This window comes from Trichogramma pretiosum, unplaced genomic scaffold, assembly GCF_000599845.2.
Source record: "Trichogramma pretiosum strain Unisexual culture from Peru unplaced genomic scaffold, Tpre_2.0 scaffold143, whole genome shotgun sequence".
NCBI classification, from domain to species: Eukaryota; Metazoa; Arthropoda; class Insecta; order Hymenoptera; family Trichogrammatidae; genus Trichogramma; species Trichogramma pretiosum.
The window spans coordinates 55,563-77,152 of NW_019640832.1; the positions used below are offsets into that span (position 1 = coordinate 55,563).

Sequence of the window (21,590 nt, forward strand, 5' to 3'; positions counted from 1 at the left end):
CTGCTCGGTATAAATTCGCCATTTTAGAAATATAGGGGCTAGATAAAAATCGCGGCAGCGCATTTTTTGAAGGTTCAGAGAAAAAGTGCACGATTTCTAGTGTTATGGGAACCCTCCGAAGGCAAGGCAAGGTAGAAAATCGACTTTGAAAAAAAATTTTGAGTCAAAAAATCACGTTTTTTGTTTTTAATGGAAAAATAAACGATGATAATGTTTATTTATCGCAAAAATAACACCGGATAATGAAAGAGCATACCCAAAAACCCCTGGGTATGGATTTTCAAGAAAATATTTTAACTTTATCTATAATTTTTTTACAACGGAAAATTCATGTACAAAATTGCACTTTTGCGCGTTAATGGGTTAAACTATCGTAATGACTCAAACACATTTATTGAACTATTGTTCGATAGATCACATGTTTTAAAAACTCATAATATGATAAAATCATTTTTTTATCGAAATTAAACGGAAAAATCTATGAAATCAGGCAAAAAATGAAAAAAAATACTATATCTGCTTTGAGGAGACAGAAATAATTATTTGACCGCGTCTATATTGCGTATAAAATTGTATAAAATATTCAAAGAAAAGTGCTATTACAAGTCGATTTTTGAAAATCGTCCAAAAATATTACCGATGTTGTCGTCTTAGGGAAGGAACGTTGAAATGAATATACAGGGTACGGCAAAAGTATGGATACACCCCGAAATATCGCGGAATAAGCGCAGAAAAAAAATCAAAAACCTCAAATCTGACGTATTTTTTGACAAGGAATTTAATAATGACCTTGAATTTGACCTTGAGTATAACCTTTAAGCTCCAGTGATCCTGAAATCGATTTTTTAAATGTAACCCCCATTTTTCATTGCAGTTCCAAGAAGAATAAAAAATTTCCCTTTGAAACACGCATTTTGTTTTTTTTTTCTAGGTCACTGTACGGGCGGTTTGGGCGCAAATAAAACCCCGATTCTGCAATAAAAAAATGGGAGTTACATTTGAATAATTGATTGTAGAGTGGCTGGAGCATAAAGGTTATATTCAAGGTCCAATTCAAGGTCACCTTTGAATTCCTCGTTAAAAAATACGAAGGATACGAGGTTTTTGATTATTTTTTACGCTTATTTCGTGAAATTTCCTGGTGCACCTTGTGTAATCTCATATCTTACCCCGACGCACCTCGTCGGTTACGTATATCCTTTGGGCTTGTGGATCCGTTCTGCACGTCCGGGGTCTACCTGTAAGATTCATGCAATACGGGGAAGGAAGCTCTTTACACCCACACATTCGTCAGGAATCAAACACTCCATATTAATAATAACAACTACCAGGTTTATTCGTATTAAATAAACAATATACACGGCCTCAGAGAGTACCCGAATACCCGGTCAACGGCAGACGCGACGATCGTAGCCCTGGTGGGCGCGTCGGCGCGTACGACTCACAAATACAACGACTACGAGCTGGGCCGCCCGATTCACTACACGATGTCGAGATCTTCTCCTGGTCCAGATCCACCCGTAGTTGTCCTTGTGGTCTGCTCGGCCGTTGGATCCGGTGGTTCTCTCTCGCGCACTCGGGTCGACTCGTACCGGCACTCGCACTCTTTACTCGGGCGACGTAGGATCTTACTAGCCGTGCGGTACTCGTCAATCCGACGTCGACATCTCCGAGGATGTCGCGCTCAACTCTCACACTCGAGCTCCGTTCGCTCTCAAAGCAAATCTTCGACTTCCTTCTTCTGTTCATATGTACGCTCTCGTATCTCAACGTATACGCGTGTTTACGTTCTATTATTTCACACTTGGCACATGAAATCAGATTCAAAATACCATTATTTATAACGATTCTTATAACTAACTATACACTCGGCAAGTCGACGATGGTTCGTCAGGGCGGCCCAACAGATAATGCCAATTCCGGCATTACACCTGTATAAGACTGGAGTGAGGTTCACACACAAGACTTTTATTACAAACGTAGACTTAAAGTAATAACAAGAACTAGTACAAACGCTTACAAACTATTGCGGTAGAAGATCTTGATGTGAGTGGTTCGAGCTGCTGTTACCTGGCTACTGCTTGACTGCTAGCTGTTAACTCGGTGTCGCACACACAAAAATGCACCACCTCGAGTTTTAAAATTCGCACTAATAATAACAGACTGGACGCGTCGCCGAGTACCAATTGCACGGCACTCAGTGATGCTACTTAATGCTCTTTGTATAATGTATAACGCATAAAGGATCACGAGAAGTTAACAATTTGATCGTTTGACACAGAACTTCGCTTTACCACGAAATTAATTGATCTCTCGAACCTTTGCTCCACTCCACTCAATTATATTAAATGATCTGCCTCGAGCCTAATATTTACCCCGGTTATATACTAATTCATGCATGCATATCCTCAGCAGGAGCATTACAGTGTTTTTCTCAGGTTGCGAAATAGTGTGCCGTTGGTCACTTGTTGACCGGGTCACGCATGTGCCGTTCTACATACCCATTTTTGGCCGAGCTCTTCTCGGAACTCGGGTCGCCCGGTGACCCTCATAAACGCGTAGCACTTTCGACTGCGCACGACTTGACGAGAGCAAGCGAGGAGAGTAAGACTCGCAGTTTCCCCTCGCTAGAGCTAATTTGCATACGTGAGAGCTATCTCGCGTCTCCCCCACCTACTGTAAACCAGAGGCCCGGCCGCAGCTACGCAGACAGAGAGAAGCCGCCGTACCCCCACGCAGCATCCGTGAGTGCATGACGCAATCCACGTGATGCGAATCGAGCAATCGGCGTGAACTGCGAAAATTTGCTCTTTGTCGCACTGATTGCTAAATCAGCGCGTGCACGAAAAAATGTTGAATAAGTGGGAAATTTTCAGCGTCTCGATTTCAAGATTGAGCGCATTCAGAGCGGGTCTCCTTGACCAATTTAAGCAGTGTACCGACCTAAAAACGGGCATTGATAATTGAACTATAACACTAGTACCCCCTATAGTATTCGTGTTCTCAATTATCTTTCTTTGCCACTGACCATAGTTGGTGGCGAAGAATTACCTATCCTACAAAGCAATCTACCGCTGCCGCTTCATTGCGTACGAGTGCGTAAGCTTTGCGTAAAGTCTTTCTTACTGCAATTTGCTCTCCGAGAACATACTTTGTATTTGAATTCTCGCTTGGGAAGCAATTATGAAAGAGACTGACTCTGATTCGACTCGTGGAAGTACAAGTCAAATCTTTCCTCTACCTGTTCTCCTAGTCGTGGATTAAACAGTGTTTTTCAAGCTCCCGTTGTGCGCGAATTTTATCTTGATTGCCAATCTAAGGGTGAAAGAAGAGCCTAACGGTGGACCATCAATACGAATCTATCTTTTCCCGTTGCAGCCAAGCAGAGCAGAACGGCCAATTTCATCGTCGTCTCCAGGGAGAGTCAACCGCCAAAGTCACAATACTTCGTATTGTCTCCGGTGAAGCACATTTGTATCTCGGTATAAGAGAACTCGCCTCACTTGATCGTAGTAGGACGATATTTGTCAATCTGTTACCGTGTTCTCTGCGTGTACTCACATTTAATTAATACAAGTCAATTCGATACGTTAGAATATTTTAGTATTTTTGTTAATAAAGCAAAATTGTTAACTTCATATAATTCATACTTTAATAAATAACAACAATTCAATTGAACATTACAAGTCCAATACCTTAATCTGTATTTCTTGTGCACCTTTTCAATTTATCAATTTTCAGGCGTGTAAGATAAAGTACAAGACCCACCGAGGCTCACGGTGCAACGTTCACCTGGGTCTAACTAATTATAATAAATTCAGTAACCAGTCGTACGAGAGCTGCAAAACCTTCTCCATGTTGGTACGTCCGCGATAGCACTCCTCGACTCAAGCGTGGCAAGCGAAACGAGCCTTACACACGTTCACGCTAAGGAATTACTCGTTGTAGAAGCATGCACTGTATCACTTGCACGCGTTTGAAAGAGCCAATGCGTTGCAATACGTGTGTGGGCCTGCTTTAATGCGTCGGCGCACGTTAGCCACGCACACTCACACATACATTGAAGCGATGGCTTGGTCTGTGCACGCCTTTGCATAAATATTATTAACAATGATTAGATCTACGTTATTAGTTCATAACTCCATTATATACCCGATTTAATCTGCATTTATCACTAAGTGTTTGCCTCTGCTAGGCCTACGTGATCCGCGAGCGAGTGACCTCCTAGAGTTGGGTTTAGCGACACTACTCTTTGTCATGGATCAAACCACCTAATTATTTTATACAACTATTTTGGTGTGATCACGTGCTATCGTCGCCTACGTGAGCTCTTGGTGGTTGGATATGCAGCTTTGTACGCCTAATGCCTTGTGTGTATTGTTGTATGCTGCGCTGTTATAACAGCAGCGCATACTTTTTGTTTATTTATATAATATGTCAACAAGCAACTAGGGGGCGAACTTGTAAAAAAACGCAACTCAAAAACGAACGGTGGCGGAAAATGCTTATTATCCGAGTCGAAATAAAGCTCCGACATGTTCCGGTTTGAACAGTAAACTTGTCCTTTCATTGATTAATGAAACAACTCATCTTTCAACAAGACTAACGAAGGTTTTATGTGTTTATGTGCCTTTGTTTCTCTAACTGATAGATCCAATAAATTATCTGAAGATAATTTATACTATCTACAGAAGGCAGCGATCAAAAGCAACTTCTACAGATAGAGTCAGATATCTCGCAGGCACGAACAAGATCACCCCAGCTGACTCCCGTTCGCCTCTACCCAGGTGAAAATGGTATGTTAGATCTGACCGCAGATCTTATATCAGAATTTGTATACGATAATCGACATCAGAACTTACATCAAATCTGACATCAGATCTAATGTCAGATCTCAAACGACTGTATCGCCCCTAATTGTTTAAACAATAAATTCATTAATGAATAATATTTAATAATAAATTAAGTTGCATTTTAATAATTATATTAATAATATCTTCAAGAATAATTCCTTCAATGTTTGGGTTTTGATAAAGTGAATTCAAATTCTTTCGGTAACTTTTATTGTTTAAGATTTTTTATTAAATTTTAATTATTAATAAACTAAATTAAAGACGTCATAGTTATTTCAGATTTGACATTAGATCTGATATCAGATCTGATGTAAGTTCTGATGTCGATTATCGTACGAAAATTCTGATGTAAGATCTGGCATAAGATCTGATGTGCGTTCTCCAGCACTTATATCAGATCTGACATCAGATCTGAAGTCAGATCTGATATACTATTTTTACCTGGGTACTAGTCACAACTTCATCAAGACCAATCTCAGAAGCTACCGCTGCCACATCGGACTCATGATTCCGACTTCATGCACCGACGCAGTCCACCGAATCACTACCTAACGAGACTTTTCTCATAATTTTTATCCGTCCGATAACAGTATCTAGGTCGCAGCTGGCAAAATGCTGCATGATCCAATGCTCGTATCACTAATGCTCGAATGCGTACATCTTCCTATTCTATAATTTCAGCTCATCGATAGTTATCAGCTGTATCACTAATTCCCAGGTGGACTGTGACCACGTGTGGCTATGGTGTCATGTGTATTTATTAGTTACGTAATTTAGTTAGCTAGTATTGAGTTACCTTAGCTAGTGTGTATTACTCGTGCCTATGGCATGGCGCGCGCGTGTCTTCTAATCATGAGGCGAATGCATAATTGGGCATATTCCATCAATTTGTAGTTGCATGCGGGAGCGCGTGGTTGCGACCGTTTAAGTGCGTGATCGTGGCAAAAAATGCCACTACTGTTTTATTTTCTGAATTTATTCTCAAAATTGGAATAAAATCACTTAGCTAAAATGTACGCGGGTAACGGACTACTTGACCTTGTAGCCCCCCACCTCCTCGTTTTCAAATTGACTTTGTGCATGTGCATTTTATCACTGTGGACGCGTGTGTGTTATATATTTAACTGAAATCATTCATTTTCTTCGCTGATAGTCTTGCATGTGTCTAGATTCTTGTCACAGTTTTAAAACCACTGCATGCGCGCATGAGAAAATCACAGTATATTTTACCGGGAATCGAATTTTTTTCCACGGTGGATCAGAATCATCCCTACTGTACCGACTCCAACTACGTCATCTGCGCTCTTACGAAGTAGATTTTGTAAGACGGCTTGGTACATTACACACCCAAAGGAAAAATAGCAACACCACAGTAATATGATAATTTAAAATTTTTCAGTATATTTGGCAAGGTAAGATGAGAAAAAAATGTTCTTCTCTGATATCAGCTAAATCAAAAATATGAGAGGTAGTTTAACACAATAACCCTATAATTAATAAATATATTAACTTATCAGCGATTAAAAGTGGTTGCAGAGATTCAATCTCCTTAGCTCCGTTGAAAATAATTTTCCATCTTAAATAAAAGTTGTCACAGCTATTATTTAAGTTAAACAACTTACTTTTATCTCGTCTGTTTGTTTAATCATATATTGTATGTCTGCTGTAAGGCGCACACTTTTCACGATCAAATTAAAAATAATTAAAGACACTATTGACTATATGTTATTTTTTTCAAATTAAAGAAAATTGTATGAAATTTATGAAATTGAGCTCATATAAGTGGTTATTAATAAATAACCGACGAAAGTTATAAGTGAGAAATAAATTTTCGAAAAAAAGGTTAAAATGAACTTTCTTAGAAAGCTAATTTTTTTCGACGGTGTTTGCATGAAAAAAATTAACGAAAACTCTCATATCTTTCCCAAAATGATTTATTTTCCGTGACTTAAAAAATTAATTTTGACGCTACAGAGTGTGGTGCGAAACTCCCTTGGCAACGCCGGCCAACAATGAGCAACTTCCCCTGCATATGCTTTTTGACTTTGGAATTATGATATAATCAAATAAAGTCACTTAAAATTGATAAAAAGTCTTGCATTTACCGTCGAATGCCGATTAAAAAATTATCGACCTCCGTGGACAAAAATTTTTTTTTCTAATCAGAGAACATCCATTGGTAGCAATGTTACGTGCCGTATTTGTGCTACAGACATTTCATAAAGAGAAAAAGTCGTCGAAAGTAATTTTTAGTAAGTAGACAAAACTAAAAGTAATTATTACCCCAACTTATGGAAATATGAAATAAATATACACTTGTAAGTTAACTTATGAAAGAGTACAACTATTCGTAGCTGTGATAAACACGTAACGTAAGATGGATCAACCACGACCGGTGCAAAGACCGTCGAATACTTTTTTCGAAAAACGCTTGAAATTAAAAAGGCCTTAATTAAAAGGATGGGCGCATGATCAGGTCTCAAAAGAAAAACACTGCATAAGTCACATGCATTTCATTTTCACTATTTTCTTTATTATCAAAAACACTATTTATTAAATCAAACTAAGTCTATATGTTGAGAATATTATTAACAATAGCGAAGAAGTCGTGTACACTGATAGTATTTATGTAAAGAAAATGTATTTCTTTAATTTAATTTTGCCGCGCTCCAGACAAATCGCGCGTTACCTATAAAGGTATGAGAGGAGAGACAATTGGTCCATAGCATTAATAAAATGTGTGTCTTTTGTTACAGCAACACAATTAGTGGTCTATTAATTGTGTGATTAGTGTTTCTAGAAAGCTAAATGAAGCACAAAGAAAGAAAAAAGCTATTTATCTTGAGTGTTTAGCAATAAAGGAGGCTGTGAAATATTGGCAGTACCGGTTAATTGGAAGAAAATTTATTGTGTATATAGTGATCATAAACCTTTGGAAAATATGAATATTAAGGGGAGTCATACACCAATTCACTCCTCTTTGCCATTTTTTTGATATAAACCACAGTTTTATGTCAATCTACATTTTCTACATAAAAATGACATCTTTGAGCCCTAAAAAATGTGAAAAAAATTGCAGAATAGGCCTTTGCATCTAAACGAAGTTCATTTTTGCTATTTTAGCCTTTTGGCACTGTGCGCAAGGTTCAGATCAGAGTTATTGGGTTGGAAGATCCTGATAGGTCTTAAAATCTTCAGAAAAGTATCCTTTATGGGCTGAGTTTTGTGGAATTTTGATTTAGGCCTCCATATCAGTTCTATTATTCAATGTGTGCTCAAAAACATTGATAACTTTTTTTTATATCTTTCTTTTTTCACATCTTTTGGCATACAAACTTTTTTATAACTCTAATCAAAATTTCACAAAACTCAGCCCATAAAGGATACTTTTCTGAAGATTTTGAGACCTATCAGGATCTTCCAACCCAAAAACTCTGATCTGAACCTTGCGCACAGTGCCAAAAGGCTAAAATAGCAAAAATGAACTTCGTTTAGATGCAAAGGCCTATCCTTCAATTTTTTTCACATTTTTTAGGGCTCAAAGATGTCAATTTTATGTAGAAAATGTAGATTGACATTAAACTGTGGTTTATATAAAAAAAATGACAAAGAGGGTAAATTGGTGTATGACTCCCCTTAAAGCAAGAACAGACGAGGAACTGGGAGATCTAACGTATTATCTGTCACAGTATGATTTTCAGATAAAATACAACCCTGGAAAAAATAATGGTGAAGCAGACTGTTTGAGTCGAAATCCCGTGCTGGAAGTAGTGGAAGAAACTCAAAATATTTTAAAAATAGTGAATACTATAAGATTGGATTTAATAAAAAATGATCAAGAAAAAAATGAAAGCTTAAAAAGAAATAAAAGTATAAATTTTATAGAAAAAAATGGAATAATATTTAAAAAAATAAAAAAAAGAGAAAAAATAGTTCTATCTACCGAATATAGTATACAGTTTATAAAAGAGATTTATAAAGAATGGTGTCACATAGGTATAAAACAAATGATGGAAAAATTATGTCCATATTATACAGCTAAGAAATTCATTGAAAACATAAAAACTGTTTGCAGGAATTGTGATATATGCAAAAGAAATAAATCGAGAGGACATAAGAAATTTGGATTGATGTCACATCTGGGTCCGGCAACTAGACCATTCGAAATAATGTTGATCGATACGATAGGAGGGTTTGGAGGACAGCGATCAACAAAAAAGTATTTACATTTATTAGTATATCATTATACGAGATACGCATTCATATCAACGGCAACAGGACTAAATGCATTGGAATTTATTAAATTAGTGAAACAAGTACTTGAGACTGACAGGATCGAAACTATTCTCGCAGATCAATACCCGGGTATCAATTCGAGAGAATTTAAGCAATTTTTGGAAGAAAATAAAATTAAATTGATTTATACGGCAGTAAATGCACCATTTTCCAACGGTTTGAATGAAAGACTTAATCAAACATTGGTAAATAAAATGAGGTGTAAAATGAATGAAGGTAGAGAAAAAAAAGCTTAGACTACGATAGCAAGAGAATGCGTAGAAAAATACAATAGTACAGAACACTCCGTTACAGGTTTTGTTCCAAAATACTTACTAGATGGAACTGATATTAGTATTTTACCAAAAGAATTTAAAAAAATTTACAGATAGCTATAAATGGATAAAAGGTAGAGAAACAGCATTAAAAAATTCAATAAAATCTCATGAATACAACAAAACAGTGTTTGACAAGAATAGAAAATAATATGAGTTTAAGAAAGGTGAATTTGTATTTGTTGAAAACGGGAATAAATTGAATCGAAGGAAAATGGATGAATTAAGGATTGGACCATTCAAAGTGGAAGAGAGAATATCAAATTCTATATATGAAATTAATATTGGAAAAAAGAATCAAGAAACAGCGCTGTATCACGTCACAAAATTGATACCAGCAACGCAAGAGGAGGCCACATAAAATACGGTCGAAGAAGGTTTCCCCTCGTGGGCGGGAGATGTAAAGAAAATGTATTTCTTTAATTTAATTTTGCCGCGCTCCAGACAAATCGCGCGTTACCTTTAAAGGTATGAGAGGGGAGACAATTGGTCCATAGCAGACACGAAGATGAATAAGGTGGGACTGTCAAATCGAACGTCGTATAGAAAGTATTGAATATTGTGTTGAGTGAATTGTTAATGGACTTCAATTGTCGTTTCTTTTGTTACAGGTATAGGATTGTATACCTGCTTGTAAATAGTTAGTGTAATAATTGTTTTAATAAAATGTGTGTCTTTTGTTACAGCAACACAATTAGTGGTCTATTAATTTTGTGATTTAAAAATTCACTCTTATATTTATACTACACAATCAGTCGTCAAGAGTTGGTACAATGATATAAGCAGTAGACGCGAAGCTAGATTGCATTAATTCACACTTGTCTTCTGCGAGTTGTTGCACTTGAGATGTGCAACGCTTCTCTTGCGTTCACAGCGAGTCGAACTTGACTTGTGAGAAGGCCAGAGCACAACGAATGAGATTAAATTAATCCTCTCACATTGCACATGGCAACGTGTAACCTCACTTTCTCTCGTCGTGCGCTCGTGCAACTGAGATGCGCCAAAATAATCCCGAAAGTTGAGATGATGACAAAAAGATCCCACTAGGCCTGCAGTAGACATTATTGGTCTTCAATTACAGCCTGGATGGTGTCTTTACCTGGTGGCAATTGATGAGTTGACTCCGATTCGCAGACCGATGAGTCGAGTCTGATGAGTGTGTCGATGAGATGAGCTTGATTGTTGAGTTAACTGGAGTAGTCGAGTTGGTGAAAAGTCCTTGTAGATGATGCTTGAAGTAGCTTTGATTGAGGTGACGTTGGGATTTTGTTGCAGGTTGAAAGTAGTCGTCGCACGTGACACACGCGAGGTGCTTATTGGCCGAGTGCAAAAACTAGAAGGACGAGAGCGCAAACAATGCGCAGAGAGCAGAGTTGCCGTTAGCCCGTGCCGAGGCGCAATACCATCTCTTGCTTCGCAGTGAGAGTCATGCGCAGGCTTGCACAGCACATGAATGCGTGTGTGTACAAGCCTTGCGCTTGTGCCTGTTCGAATATTTCTCGAACAGAGGTTGATAATTTTTTAATCGGCATTCAAGGGTAAATGCAAGCCTTTTTATCAATTTTAAGTGACCTGATTTGATTATTTTATATTTCCAAAGTCAAAAAGCATATGCAGGTGAAGTTGCTCATTATTGGCTGGCGTTGCTATAGATGATTCGCTCCACACGCTGTAGCGTCAAAATTAATTTTTCAAGTGACGGAAAATAAATCATTTTGGAAAAGGAATGAGAGTTCACGTTAATTTTTTTCGTGCAAACACCCTCGAAAAAAAATTAGCTCTCTAAAAAAGTTCATTTTAACCCTTTTTTCGAAAACTTTTTTCTTACTTATAACTTTCGTTGGTTATTTATTAAGAAATTTATTTCTGATCGCTTGTATGAGTTTAATTTCATAAATTTCATACAATTTCCTTCAATTTGATGTAAATAACATATAGTCAATAGTGTCTCTTACTATTTTTATTGGATCATGAAAAGTGTGCGCTTTATAGTGGACATACAATACTAACAATGTGACGGAAAAATTTGTAAGCGCACTTGCGAGCCGCGATATGTACTACAATGTGACGTACTTTTACAATCAGACTCTGATTGTAGTAAGAAGTTGCGACATTGAACCGCTTACGTCACACTTCCTATTGTAAGTAAGTAATATAATATTTTATTTTTAATTTAGAAACAAATTTCAAGTCATATTTTAATCGGTTTAAAAACAAACCATGGAATTCAAATTTTATTTGTCATAAATATTTGCTTGTAACTCACTTGATTTCAACTTGTTTATTAAACTCGCCGTTGGATACAATTGTTTCAAATGCATTTTCATTTTTTTGTGAATATAACGAAAATGAGTTAGTACCATTTAAATATTCAACATCAGAATTATAAGGTTCATTCCAAACGTAGTCTGAATACATCACTGAATCTTGGCCCATTGAAAAATCAATTGATTCCTGGAAAAAGTTTGTTTATATCATCAATTTTAGTAGCAAAAGCGGTAAATCATATCGGAAAATCCTGAGCTCATATTTTTTTTTTGTAATAAAGTATCAATAATAGTTTCATATATTTCATTCTTAGAATCATAGTTAAAAAAAATTATAGTACAACTAGTTAAGTTTGACTCGTTTACATTTGTAAATATCAATATCAATTGATTCGATAGTTGATTCGATTAATTTAAGTAGGAAACAAGCTATAATCAAAATAATAAAGTTTTGGGTACTGTTGCCCTTTTTCAATAAATTTTTCACCAATAAATTAGTAATATAATGATGATGTATGTGTCACGTCACTCTTATTTTACTATAAACAATTATAATATTCATAAAAATAATAATAACGGCAAACAATTACTGGAGCAATTTCAATGCAGATTTTTCAAGAGAGTCTTGGCTCTCCCTGACTGCACGCTTGGATATGCTGTGCACCTAAAAGCCAGAAGAGAGCACATGACTATGAAAATACTGAAACTCACGCTTAATTTCATCTGCCACATAATAGGATTGGAGCCGAACAGATACCCGAAAATATCTCTGCAAAAACTCCTAGAGAATCGCAACAACAATAATAATAAAAGCAACTGGGTGGCCCAAGTGAACTTTGTATTCTTTGAGCCCATGGGCGAATTGAACATCTGGGAAAACTTGAATCTTCTCTCGAGCGCCAAGGCAAAGAAAAGTCTAATCAGGAAATATGCACAGCACCTGCGAAATAAAGACCTAGAAAGATTGGAGAATTCTACTTCCCTCTTGATCAATAACTGGATACCAGTTCGCTGTAATGCTGACTCTTACCTGTCCAGAAACTGTTCGCACAAACTAAAAAAATTCATGGCTCAGTTGAAGCTAATTAACATCCATTCAGCAAGAGTTATACTCAAAGAAGCAAGCTAAAGATTTGAAATCAACTGCACATGCCACTACTGCAACATCGACAACGTCAGCATCTTGCATTGGCTCTTTGACTGCAGTGCGTTCAAACAGGAAAGGGAGGAGAATCACATAAGGTCATGTGCCCACAGTAACAGGGTGGACACAGAGTACTACATGAACAACCCAGCAACTCGAGATATAAAACTACCCAAAGAATTTTTCATATATGTTGTGAGCTACTCAGCCTTGTCACAGCATATTCTTAAAACAAGATAGCCAAGACGCTAATCTCAAAACAATACCTATATATGTACATACTTGCATAAGCCCTAAAATTGTATTAACTCTATGAAACTCACTTTGTAAAGCCAGTAAAGGCAAAAACAAGTTAAAATAAATTATTATTATACTCTTTCATAGAAAAATAACAGTAAACATGAAAGTTCACTCTGTGAGCGGACGCACCAGCTGCGACCGATGGGATCTGACGAAAAAGAGCTATGTGAAAAATAAAACTATAAAAATTGGTAAAACATCGAGTTCTATGAAAAATACATCAAATCCAACACCTCTTACAAAGGTGTGAAATAAACAAGCAATACAAGTCATAGATTGGACTTTAGGCGATGTCAGTTAAGCAGGAAGAGCAATGAACTCAGCAATCCGCTAAAAATTAGCAGAAGCTGTTGTTAGGTTCTCACTGACGAGCAGGTGCTGACAGGTACTTTCTCTTATTTCGCATGCAAAATCTGATAGTATGCGAGCTAAGCCATAGTTGGAGTGATTGTCAAAAAAATTTTTTTTCTCAAACTATGTACTTTTGAAGAGTACATTGAAAAGTAAAAATCCTGAAAGTTTCAACCCTCTAGGTCCAACCCTATTGGATTATCAGGGCTTCAAAGTTGAATTTTCTTTTTCAGCTGATATTCAAAACTAGGCCCAAAATGCCTAAAATCACCAAAAACAGCAATTTTCAGACCTTTTTTGCACGTTTTTCGCCACACATTGTTGTCTACATTGCGTTAAACTTTAAGACCCATTACTAAACTTTATCAAGCAGTAGTTGACATCTTTGAGGCTTGCACAATGTTATGCGACTACTTCATCGGGCTGGGAGTGCGAGTCTGATGATGGCAGTCAGTTCTCGAAGACCCAAGATTAAGTCTCAATGAATATTATTTGCTATTTTGTAATTAATTTTGTTTTTCTTTTTTTATAAATTGTAAATATTTAATGCTTTTAAAATAAAGTAAGTGCAGATGCCTTAGCTGGTAAAAGCACTATAATATAAAAAAAAACTATAGTAATGTGAATATGCATACCTCAAAATTATTTTGAATATTTTCATTGATATTTGTTAATTCCGAAGTGGATTGGAAATCTGTCAAGTGACCTAATCCAGTGTTTGGGTATGACAGAGAATCGGACCACTCTTCTTCAGAATATTGAATATCCTTATTATTTAAAAATTCTATATAGTCTGAAAAAATAAAATGTATATTTTTACATAATTTTCTTGTCATTTTGACTTCAATGATGATATTTATGGATTTTTTAAATTCATTTGAAAGCAATAATTTTAATAAAAGAAAAATAGTTGAGTCGTGCTTAGCCTGTACTCGCCCTATCAGTTCTTCACTGAGGCTCCGGGTAGCCTATCCAAGAGTCTTACCTCAGAAGGGGTCACGAGTCCCAATTGAGTACCGCAGAATTGCACTGCTCGTAATTGGTTCGTTTCTCACCGAAGTACAGTCTCCACGCCATAAAACGGCTCAGACTAGCAGACCTGCGACTTGGTCACATACAACTAATGTAATACGTGTTATCTTGCTTGCTCTGCAGATGAGCTTCACCAATTTTTTAATTAATTATCCACCTCCATTCAAGAAGTTATAATTCCGTTTGCCTAAGACGAAGCCCAATGGAAATGTATACTGCCACGGCCTATCAATTTGGTGGTTTGTGTAAGATTGCGGTCAATGCCTTTAAAACTCATTAGAAACACGTTGTTGGTGTTGCATCTCTGACTTTTGAAGAGTTTAGCACCCTTATCGCTTAAATTGTTGAACTCGAGCACGCTTTGCCCTCTAAGTTCAAATTCGCAAGATACGACCGCTGTCCCACCCGGGCACTTCCTGATTGGAAACTCGCTCTTGTCAGCACCTCAGCTGTTCAACGAGGAACAAACTAAAAAACTGCCCCGATGAAGACATACCATCCAAATGCGCAATCACTTTTGGTGCCGAAGGCAGAGAGTAGTGCTTCAACACATGCAACAGAAGTAGCTCAAGCGGATGCCTGCAGTGCAACCTGGTGATTTGGTTTTACTTACCAACGATTAAGAGCCCCCACAACGATGGCCTCTTACGCGAATCGATATAGTACACCCTGGTTCGGATAGGCTGCCTCGTCTGGTGGCATTGCATACGCACAGGATGACTTTGACATGTACAATAACAAAACTTATTCACCTTCTAATTGGACAGAACAGAGTCATCGCCTTTACAGACGGAACAGCGAGCCAATAAAGCTCTTAAAGAAGTATTGCCCCACGGTGGGCAGCTGCGAAAATCTCATCAACGAGCAGCCAAGCTATCTTTTATTTGTAATTTTTTTTCATGCTTTACGCTTTAAATTTTATTATAATCACGAAATGATCAATTTTTTTACTTTTTTCCTCGGAGTATACATCTATTGTACACGCGAAGATAGCTTTGTCTGTATGCCTGTAAAATTGATCAAATATTACTCTTGATGGGATTATAAAATTATTTTTAAACACAAAACAATTTGAGTGGTATTAAAAATATTTTATCACGACATTTTAGATCGTCTTCTGGTCTTTCTTCATGTAAGCACTTTTCATGTAAGCAATTACAAAATGAATTATGTGAAGTTAGTGTCTACACTAAAGTCAAAAATATTAATCTGTATGCGTACAAATATATACCGATACTAATGTTATTACTATTGTAGTTTTTTGAAAAGAGGATTACATACTGTATAGTCTACTAAGGAACCTGGATATCTTCTTTCTTATTTATACTCTTTTTTGTAGTCTAATGTGAAACATCTTGGAAAATCGCTATCTGCCTAAATTTATCTCGCTATCCAAAATCCTCACATTATCCCAATCAAACTCATGTTTGAGTAAGTGTCTATGTTATGTAATAACCGACTCAGAATTACGCATTTTCCGATGTTCTTTTAGCCTGTCCGTAATTGGTCTCACCCACATACGTCACGGGACAATCCTTATAAGTCAGCTTATGCACGTCCCCCGTACAGTCCAATTTTGGCAGAGGACTTTTACCGGGCATTTCGTAAAATGCTTGTAAACAAGAGCCACCGTCATGAAGTTACAACGATGGTATAGTTTTTTTTAACTTTTGAAAAACTGCTTGGTTTATGAAAGGAACTCGGAAAATAAATTTTCTCATGCGGGAATGTCCATCTGCTCTTCCAACATCTTCATCGCGTGCTTTTTCAAAGTGTACAAGTCTCGTGTACATGTACGTGGGATCATCACCGGAGCTCATTGAAGCAAGGCATTGACGAGTTATATTGTGCAACGCGGCCTACCTCTACCATCTCATGTGGAACAATATAGCCGGCTTTTAGTCAGGGTATTCCCCGTCACAGTGTATGTTTACTGCTCCAAAATGCCTTTGTTTCAACAATGCGTGTAGTACGCCGTATCGTGACTGCGAGCACGAATGTTGCGCCGGCTGTGACATTCAACGAGGAGAGACCTCACACAGAAACTACTAAATTACTTTGCTGAGATTTTTGTACAAACTAGATATAGAATAAAATTCAATGTTGTTTAGTTTTGTTTGTTAAATTGAAAGTACCTATTAAAAATCCTAGCCAATAATCAGGTCAAAGTATAACCCCTTTCTTCCGAATCGTGCATACCAATCATCACAATGCTAAAAGAAAAGGACACCAAGTTCCACACATATCATCTAAAACAGGAGAAGCCATACAAGGTAGTGCTTAAAAATGTACATCCATCCACTCACATCGACGATGCGACGAAGTGTTCGTAGCACTGGGGCATAAAGTAACACGCATCAGCAACATCAAACAGCACATAACTCGCAAACCATTGCCGATGTTCTTTGCAGGCACTGCTGCCGCTGCTGCTGCTGCCAGGAATTGCAATGCAATTTCAGCGACATCTGACGCCGCAGTCGAGAGAGATCGCGCTGTGCCGTGTGCAGTGCATTGCCCTCGCGTACACTACGCAACGATCGCACCAGATATCAGGCGGCGTTCGGAGAATTCGAACATCCCTTCATTTTTTCGTTGAGAATTCGAACGCGCGGGCGCACTCGCACGCGAAAGGGGAGGAGGGAAGGAAAACGGCCAAAAACGAATGCCAACGCGTCGCGTGTTCTTTTTTATTTATAAATTTTTAAATACTTTATTTCGCAGTGTTTAGAATACTATTATATAATAACACATAAACTGTTTTAATTACACAAAATAACTTTTTTTGTTTGTTTGTTTGTTTGTTTCGTAACGTAATTAATGTATTAGATCAATAATTGAAATATTTATAGAATATCTAGGTATTTATTCATATGCTATTCGAAGAATACAAACTCTATTATAGATAGATAAAAACAAAAGACGTGTCGATTGTCGGTAATTGTTTTTGAAAAACTGGCGAATTTCGATTTAACGGTTCATACATGAAGCAGTGCTTGTTAATAATATATTTTCAAAGTCACTTATTGTTTTTTTCTTTCGTGTTACAGTCAATGCTTGCGCAATAAAAAAGTAAGAAAAATCTTGTATTCGCTGGTCACAACTTTCCCATAGTAAATTGTTGCATGCCGCCCTTATACTTTATAATAATATAACATATATCAAAGGCTGATCACAACGAAAATGTAAAAGCATTTCACACGTCGTTGGCGTCGTCATCATCGTCGTCACTATTTACTGTATATATTATGTACAAACTTTGTGTTGAAAATTACACACCGAGAATATATTTCCGTCAATATATGAACCACGCGCAGTTTTGTTGCATTTATTAAGTATTTTATCGTTCTTTTATAATTATTTTTTTTATGAAAAAGCTTATTCGATCGGATAAAGGCACACACTTCCGCAGCGCGGGTTTTTCTTTCTATTACAATAAAGAGGTGAAATTATACGTTATAAAATTTTACGGGAACTTTTCTTTTGCAACTCATCTTGTATAAACTCCCAAATTAACGCTGCTCAATATACTATATAAATTTTTAAAGTGTTTTTTTCAAACAAAACGAAATAAAACCATGCCTATCACTACAATCCAACGAGGTTTGAATAAAATTAAAAGGTACACCGTATCGGATAAAATTGACACGCCACAGTACAGGCATAACTTTCAATTTTTTAATGCTAATTTTATCAAATATACCTATTAATTTTTAAAATGGCAAATGCTCTACTACTTTAAAAATGTTTAAAATTATTTTATTTACAAATTCATTTAATAAAAAACGATAAGACAGTGTAAGATATTTAATATTAAAATGCCTTACTCTGCTCAGGTCTATTACATTGGCCAATATCGTTGTCATTCTAATACCATTATTTTAGAGTTAGCAGCAAATTGGAGAATTACATTTATAAGAACTACTTTGAATTGCGTATTTTCGGTATTGTTCGATCACTATCAATTCGTAATAAATAAAGTTTTAATACTACCAGTTTCAACAATTTTCAAGCGATTATTGGTTTGAAACGACATTAAATATACTTTTTTAACCATTAATGCGCCGTGAGGCATTTAAAAATATATTTTTTAATAAGTTTAACTGTTAGAGATACTTTTTTTTTCATTAAGACGTCATTTTTTGTTATCTTTCATTAAAAATCACTTCTTGAATTCGATCATCAAGAAAATAATGTTTGTCGATGTACAATGGAACTCTGTGAGAGATTGAAAATATACTTCATTACAAAGTCTATTGTAAAGAATTTTTTAATTTAAAATAAAAGAAAATAATTAAATATTTTAAGATAAAAGACATTAGTAACCTATAAAGTGTACACAATAAAGTCGATTAACAATTACACGACGAGCAATAACATACTTGAAAATCTAAGAGAGTTCGTTTTCATTCTTAACAATTTAGTTATTAATAACATATATTGAAAACTTTAAGAAATTGCATTAAAAGCATTAAATATATTTGTTTGTGTGTATGTGTGATTATGTCCTCGACGTTACGTAACAGAACTATAACTTACGAGGCGCTAAAGTCGTCGCGAATAAAGAACAAAAAAAACTTGATAAATGGAATATCATAGTCAACTAGAGAAATTCTTTTGTAATACAAAAATATGTACAATTATTTTTCATTATTCAATAGATCTATGAAGCACTTTTATATTCAATATTAGACAATATATCACTTGGAATTTTCTTTTTCATTCATGTATTCAATATTTAACGATTATCTTTCTTGGTCACTAATTTCTTTTGTATGTCTCATGATCGTTAACTTTCATTCTTAAAAGCATTCAGTTATACGTTAAGTCGATTATCAAGTTTTGATATTTAAGAGGCACAATCATCAAATATCTTCGTCATCATCGCTATTCGCGGGTCTATATTTAAATGCAATTTTTAAGGTTATTCTTCACCATGAAATCCCCCAATGTATGAGGTGCCAGCAGTTTATGCATACAAAAATTTACTGCTACCTGGCCCCGGCTTGCGTTAAATGCGCAGGTGATCACCTCACCTCAGATTGCAACATCAAAACCAAAAGAAGTAAAATGTGTAAACTGCAGTGGCAACCATCTAACCAGCTACAAAGGCTGTCCAAAAAGAAAAGAATGACAAAAGAAAATGTTTCAAGCTCTGAGAGAAAAAAGGTCGAACCAGATCGAAGACAAAGTTCGTGAAAATCATAATATTCCTCCTTAACCCGTTTCGGGCCAAACGGACGAAATTTCAGTTATTTTTTCATTCGCTGTAAACTCTGTGAAAAAATTATGTCAGAAATGTCAGAATAGTCATAACCGACGTAAAATTTTATGAACTTTTCGAATCCAGCGTCAGAATTGTCAAAAAAGTTGATGTGTAAAAGTTATGAACAATTAAACAATAAAAAACACGATTTTTTTGAAAAAAAATTTGATTTGATCCGAATTTTCGAGTCGAAACAGACTTGCTCTATAGGTCTAACACGTTTTTTTTGCGTCCATGGGGTGTAGACTTAAAAGTCCAATAGTTACGATATCGAAATTCAACATTTTCTCTATAACGTTTTGTTCCTAGGCGCTTGGTTGACATATAAAAAAATTGACTACATTCATATACGGTTTTTTTCTACGAAGCGCCATTTTCGTGTTTGCCATGTTAAATTTCGATATCGTAACTATTGGACTTTTAAGTTTACACCCCATGGACGCAAAAAAAACGTGTTAGACCTATAGAGCAAGTCTGTTTCGACTCGAAAATTCGGATCAAATCAAATTTTTTTTCAAAAAAATCGTGTTTTTTATTGTTTAATTGTTCATAACTTTTACACATCAACTTTTTTTACAATTCTGACGCCAGATTCGAAAAGTTCATAAAATTTTACGTCGGTTATGACTATTCTGACATTTCTCACATAATTTTTTCACAGAGTTTACAGCGAGCGAAAAAATAACTAAAATTTCGTCCGTTTGGCCCGAAACGGGTTAAAACCTTTCTCATAGAAATATTAAGAAACCAAATTTTTTGTACGCGAATGCTGTGTCTGACGTAAGCAAGCCAAGTATCATACACGAATCAGATACCAGCAATCAAACATTGCCTCAGCAAGCAACAACTATAAAAAATAACAAACTGGAATCGATGATGATCCAATTAATGTGTAGGATGGACACGATGCTAAATCTTCTCACGAGTATCGTAAATAAAATCGGTAATGAAAAATAAATACAAAATAGTTTTATGCAATGCTAACGGTCTAGCTAAAAGAAGTCTAGAAGTTAAGACATTTTTAGTAGTAACCGATCATTTTGAATTTTGATCTAATGTTAGATGATCAACAGTGTAATGATGAAGCCAACTGTAGTCGCGCAAATGGTAAGTAAATAATTATGCATTTTATTTCGATTAGATCAAATGAAATTTTGCTTGACATAAAATTATACCAATTATATAATATTTAAACTAGCCGCGACTCGGATATCGGACTGGCGTCACACTTGTTACCTTCGGAGCGTTCAAGTTTTTTACGGTTATGTGTGGTACGAGTGTAGTAGTCGTTTGCGCAAGGCTGCATGTATATTTGTTCGTTTCGAGAACCTTTTATAACATTTTATGAACCGTACTCATTATATAAATATTAGTTTGTGTATGAGGCGTATGAACCGAAACGCAAATTATACTGAGTATCTTGTATACATCTAAAAGCTGCTTAAGAATTGTACTTAGCCGAGTCAGACCCTAGCCTGCCCGGACGGCTTCAACTGTACGATGAAGTTGACCAAGCTAGTGCTTTTCGTTCTTTGGGTAATATTTCATAAATTAAAATATTAAATATAACTACAGCACGTTTCTTGACTCAAAATTATACAATACGAATTATAATATTCGTAAGTTAGCCGCGAGTCATCCTAGCATCAAGGTGTGATCGTCCAAGTGTTTTAAGGTTATATATTTAGAAATTCAACGTGATCAACTGTGCCTACTCTTTTTATTTCTTTTAAAAACATTTGAAGAACTGTACTCGTTAAATAAGTATTA

The 21,590-nt window shown here is 36.1% G+C and overlaps 1 protein-coding gene across 1 annotated transcript in view; it reads right to left on the minus strand.

Annotated features, from left to right (window-relative positions):
• The window catches only part of LOC106651161 (phorbol ester/diacylglycerol-binding protein unc-13-like), a gene marked incomplete at its 3' end in the record, with an annotated part of 166,158 nt that overhangs the window by 55,158 nt on the left and 89,410 nt on the right, over positions 1-21,590 (minus strand). Inside the window, exons 6-7 of the mRNA XM_023463425.1 lie at positions 14,161-14,318; positions 11,730-11,917 (exon numbers count right to left, since the gene is read on the minus strand). Coding sequence (XP_023319193.1) covers positions 11,730-11,917; positions 14,161-14,318 — 346 coding nt within the window. The remainder of the gene's footprint in view (positions 1-11,729; positions 11,918-14,160; positions 14,319-21,590) is intronic.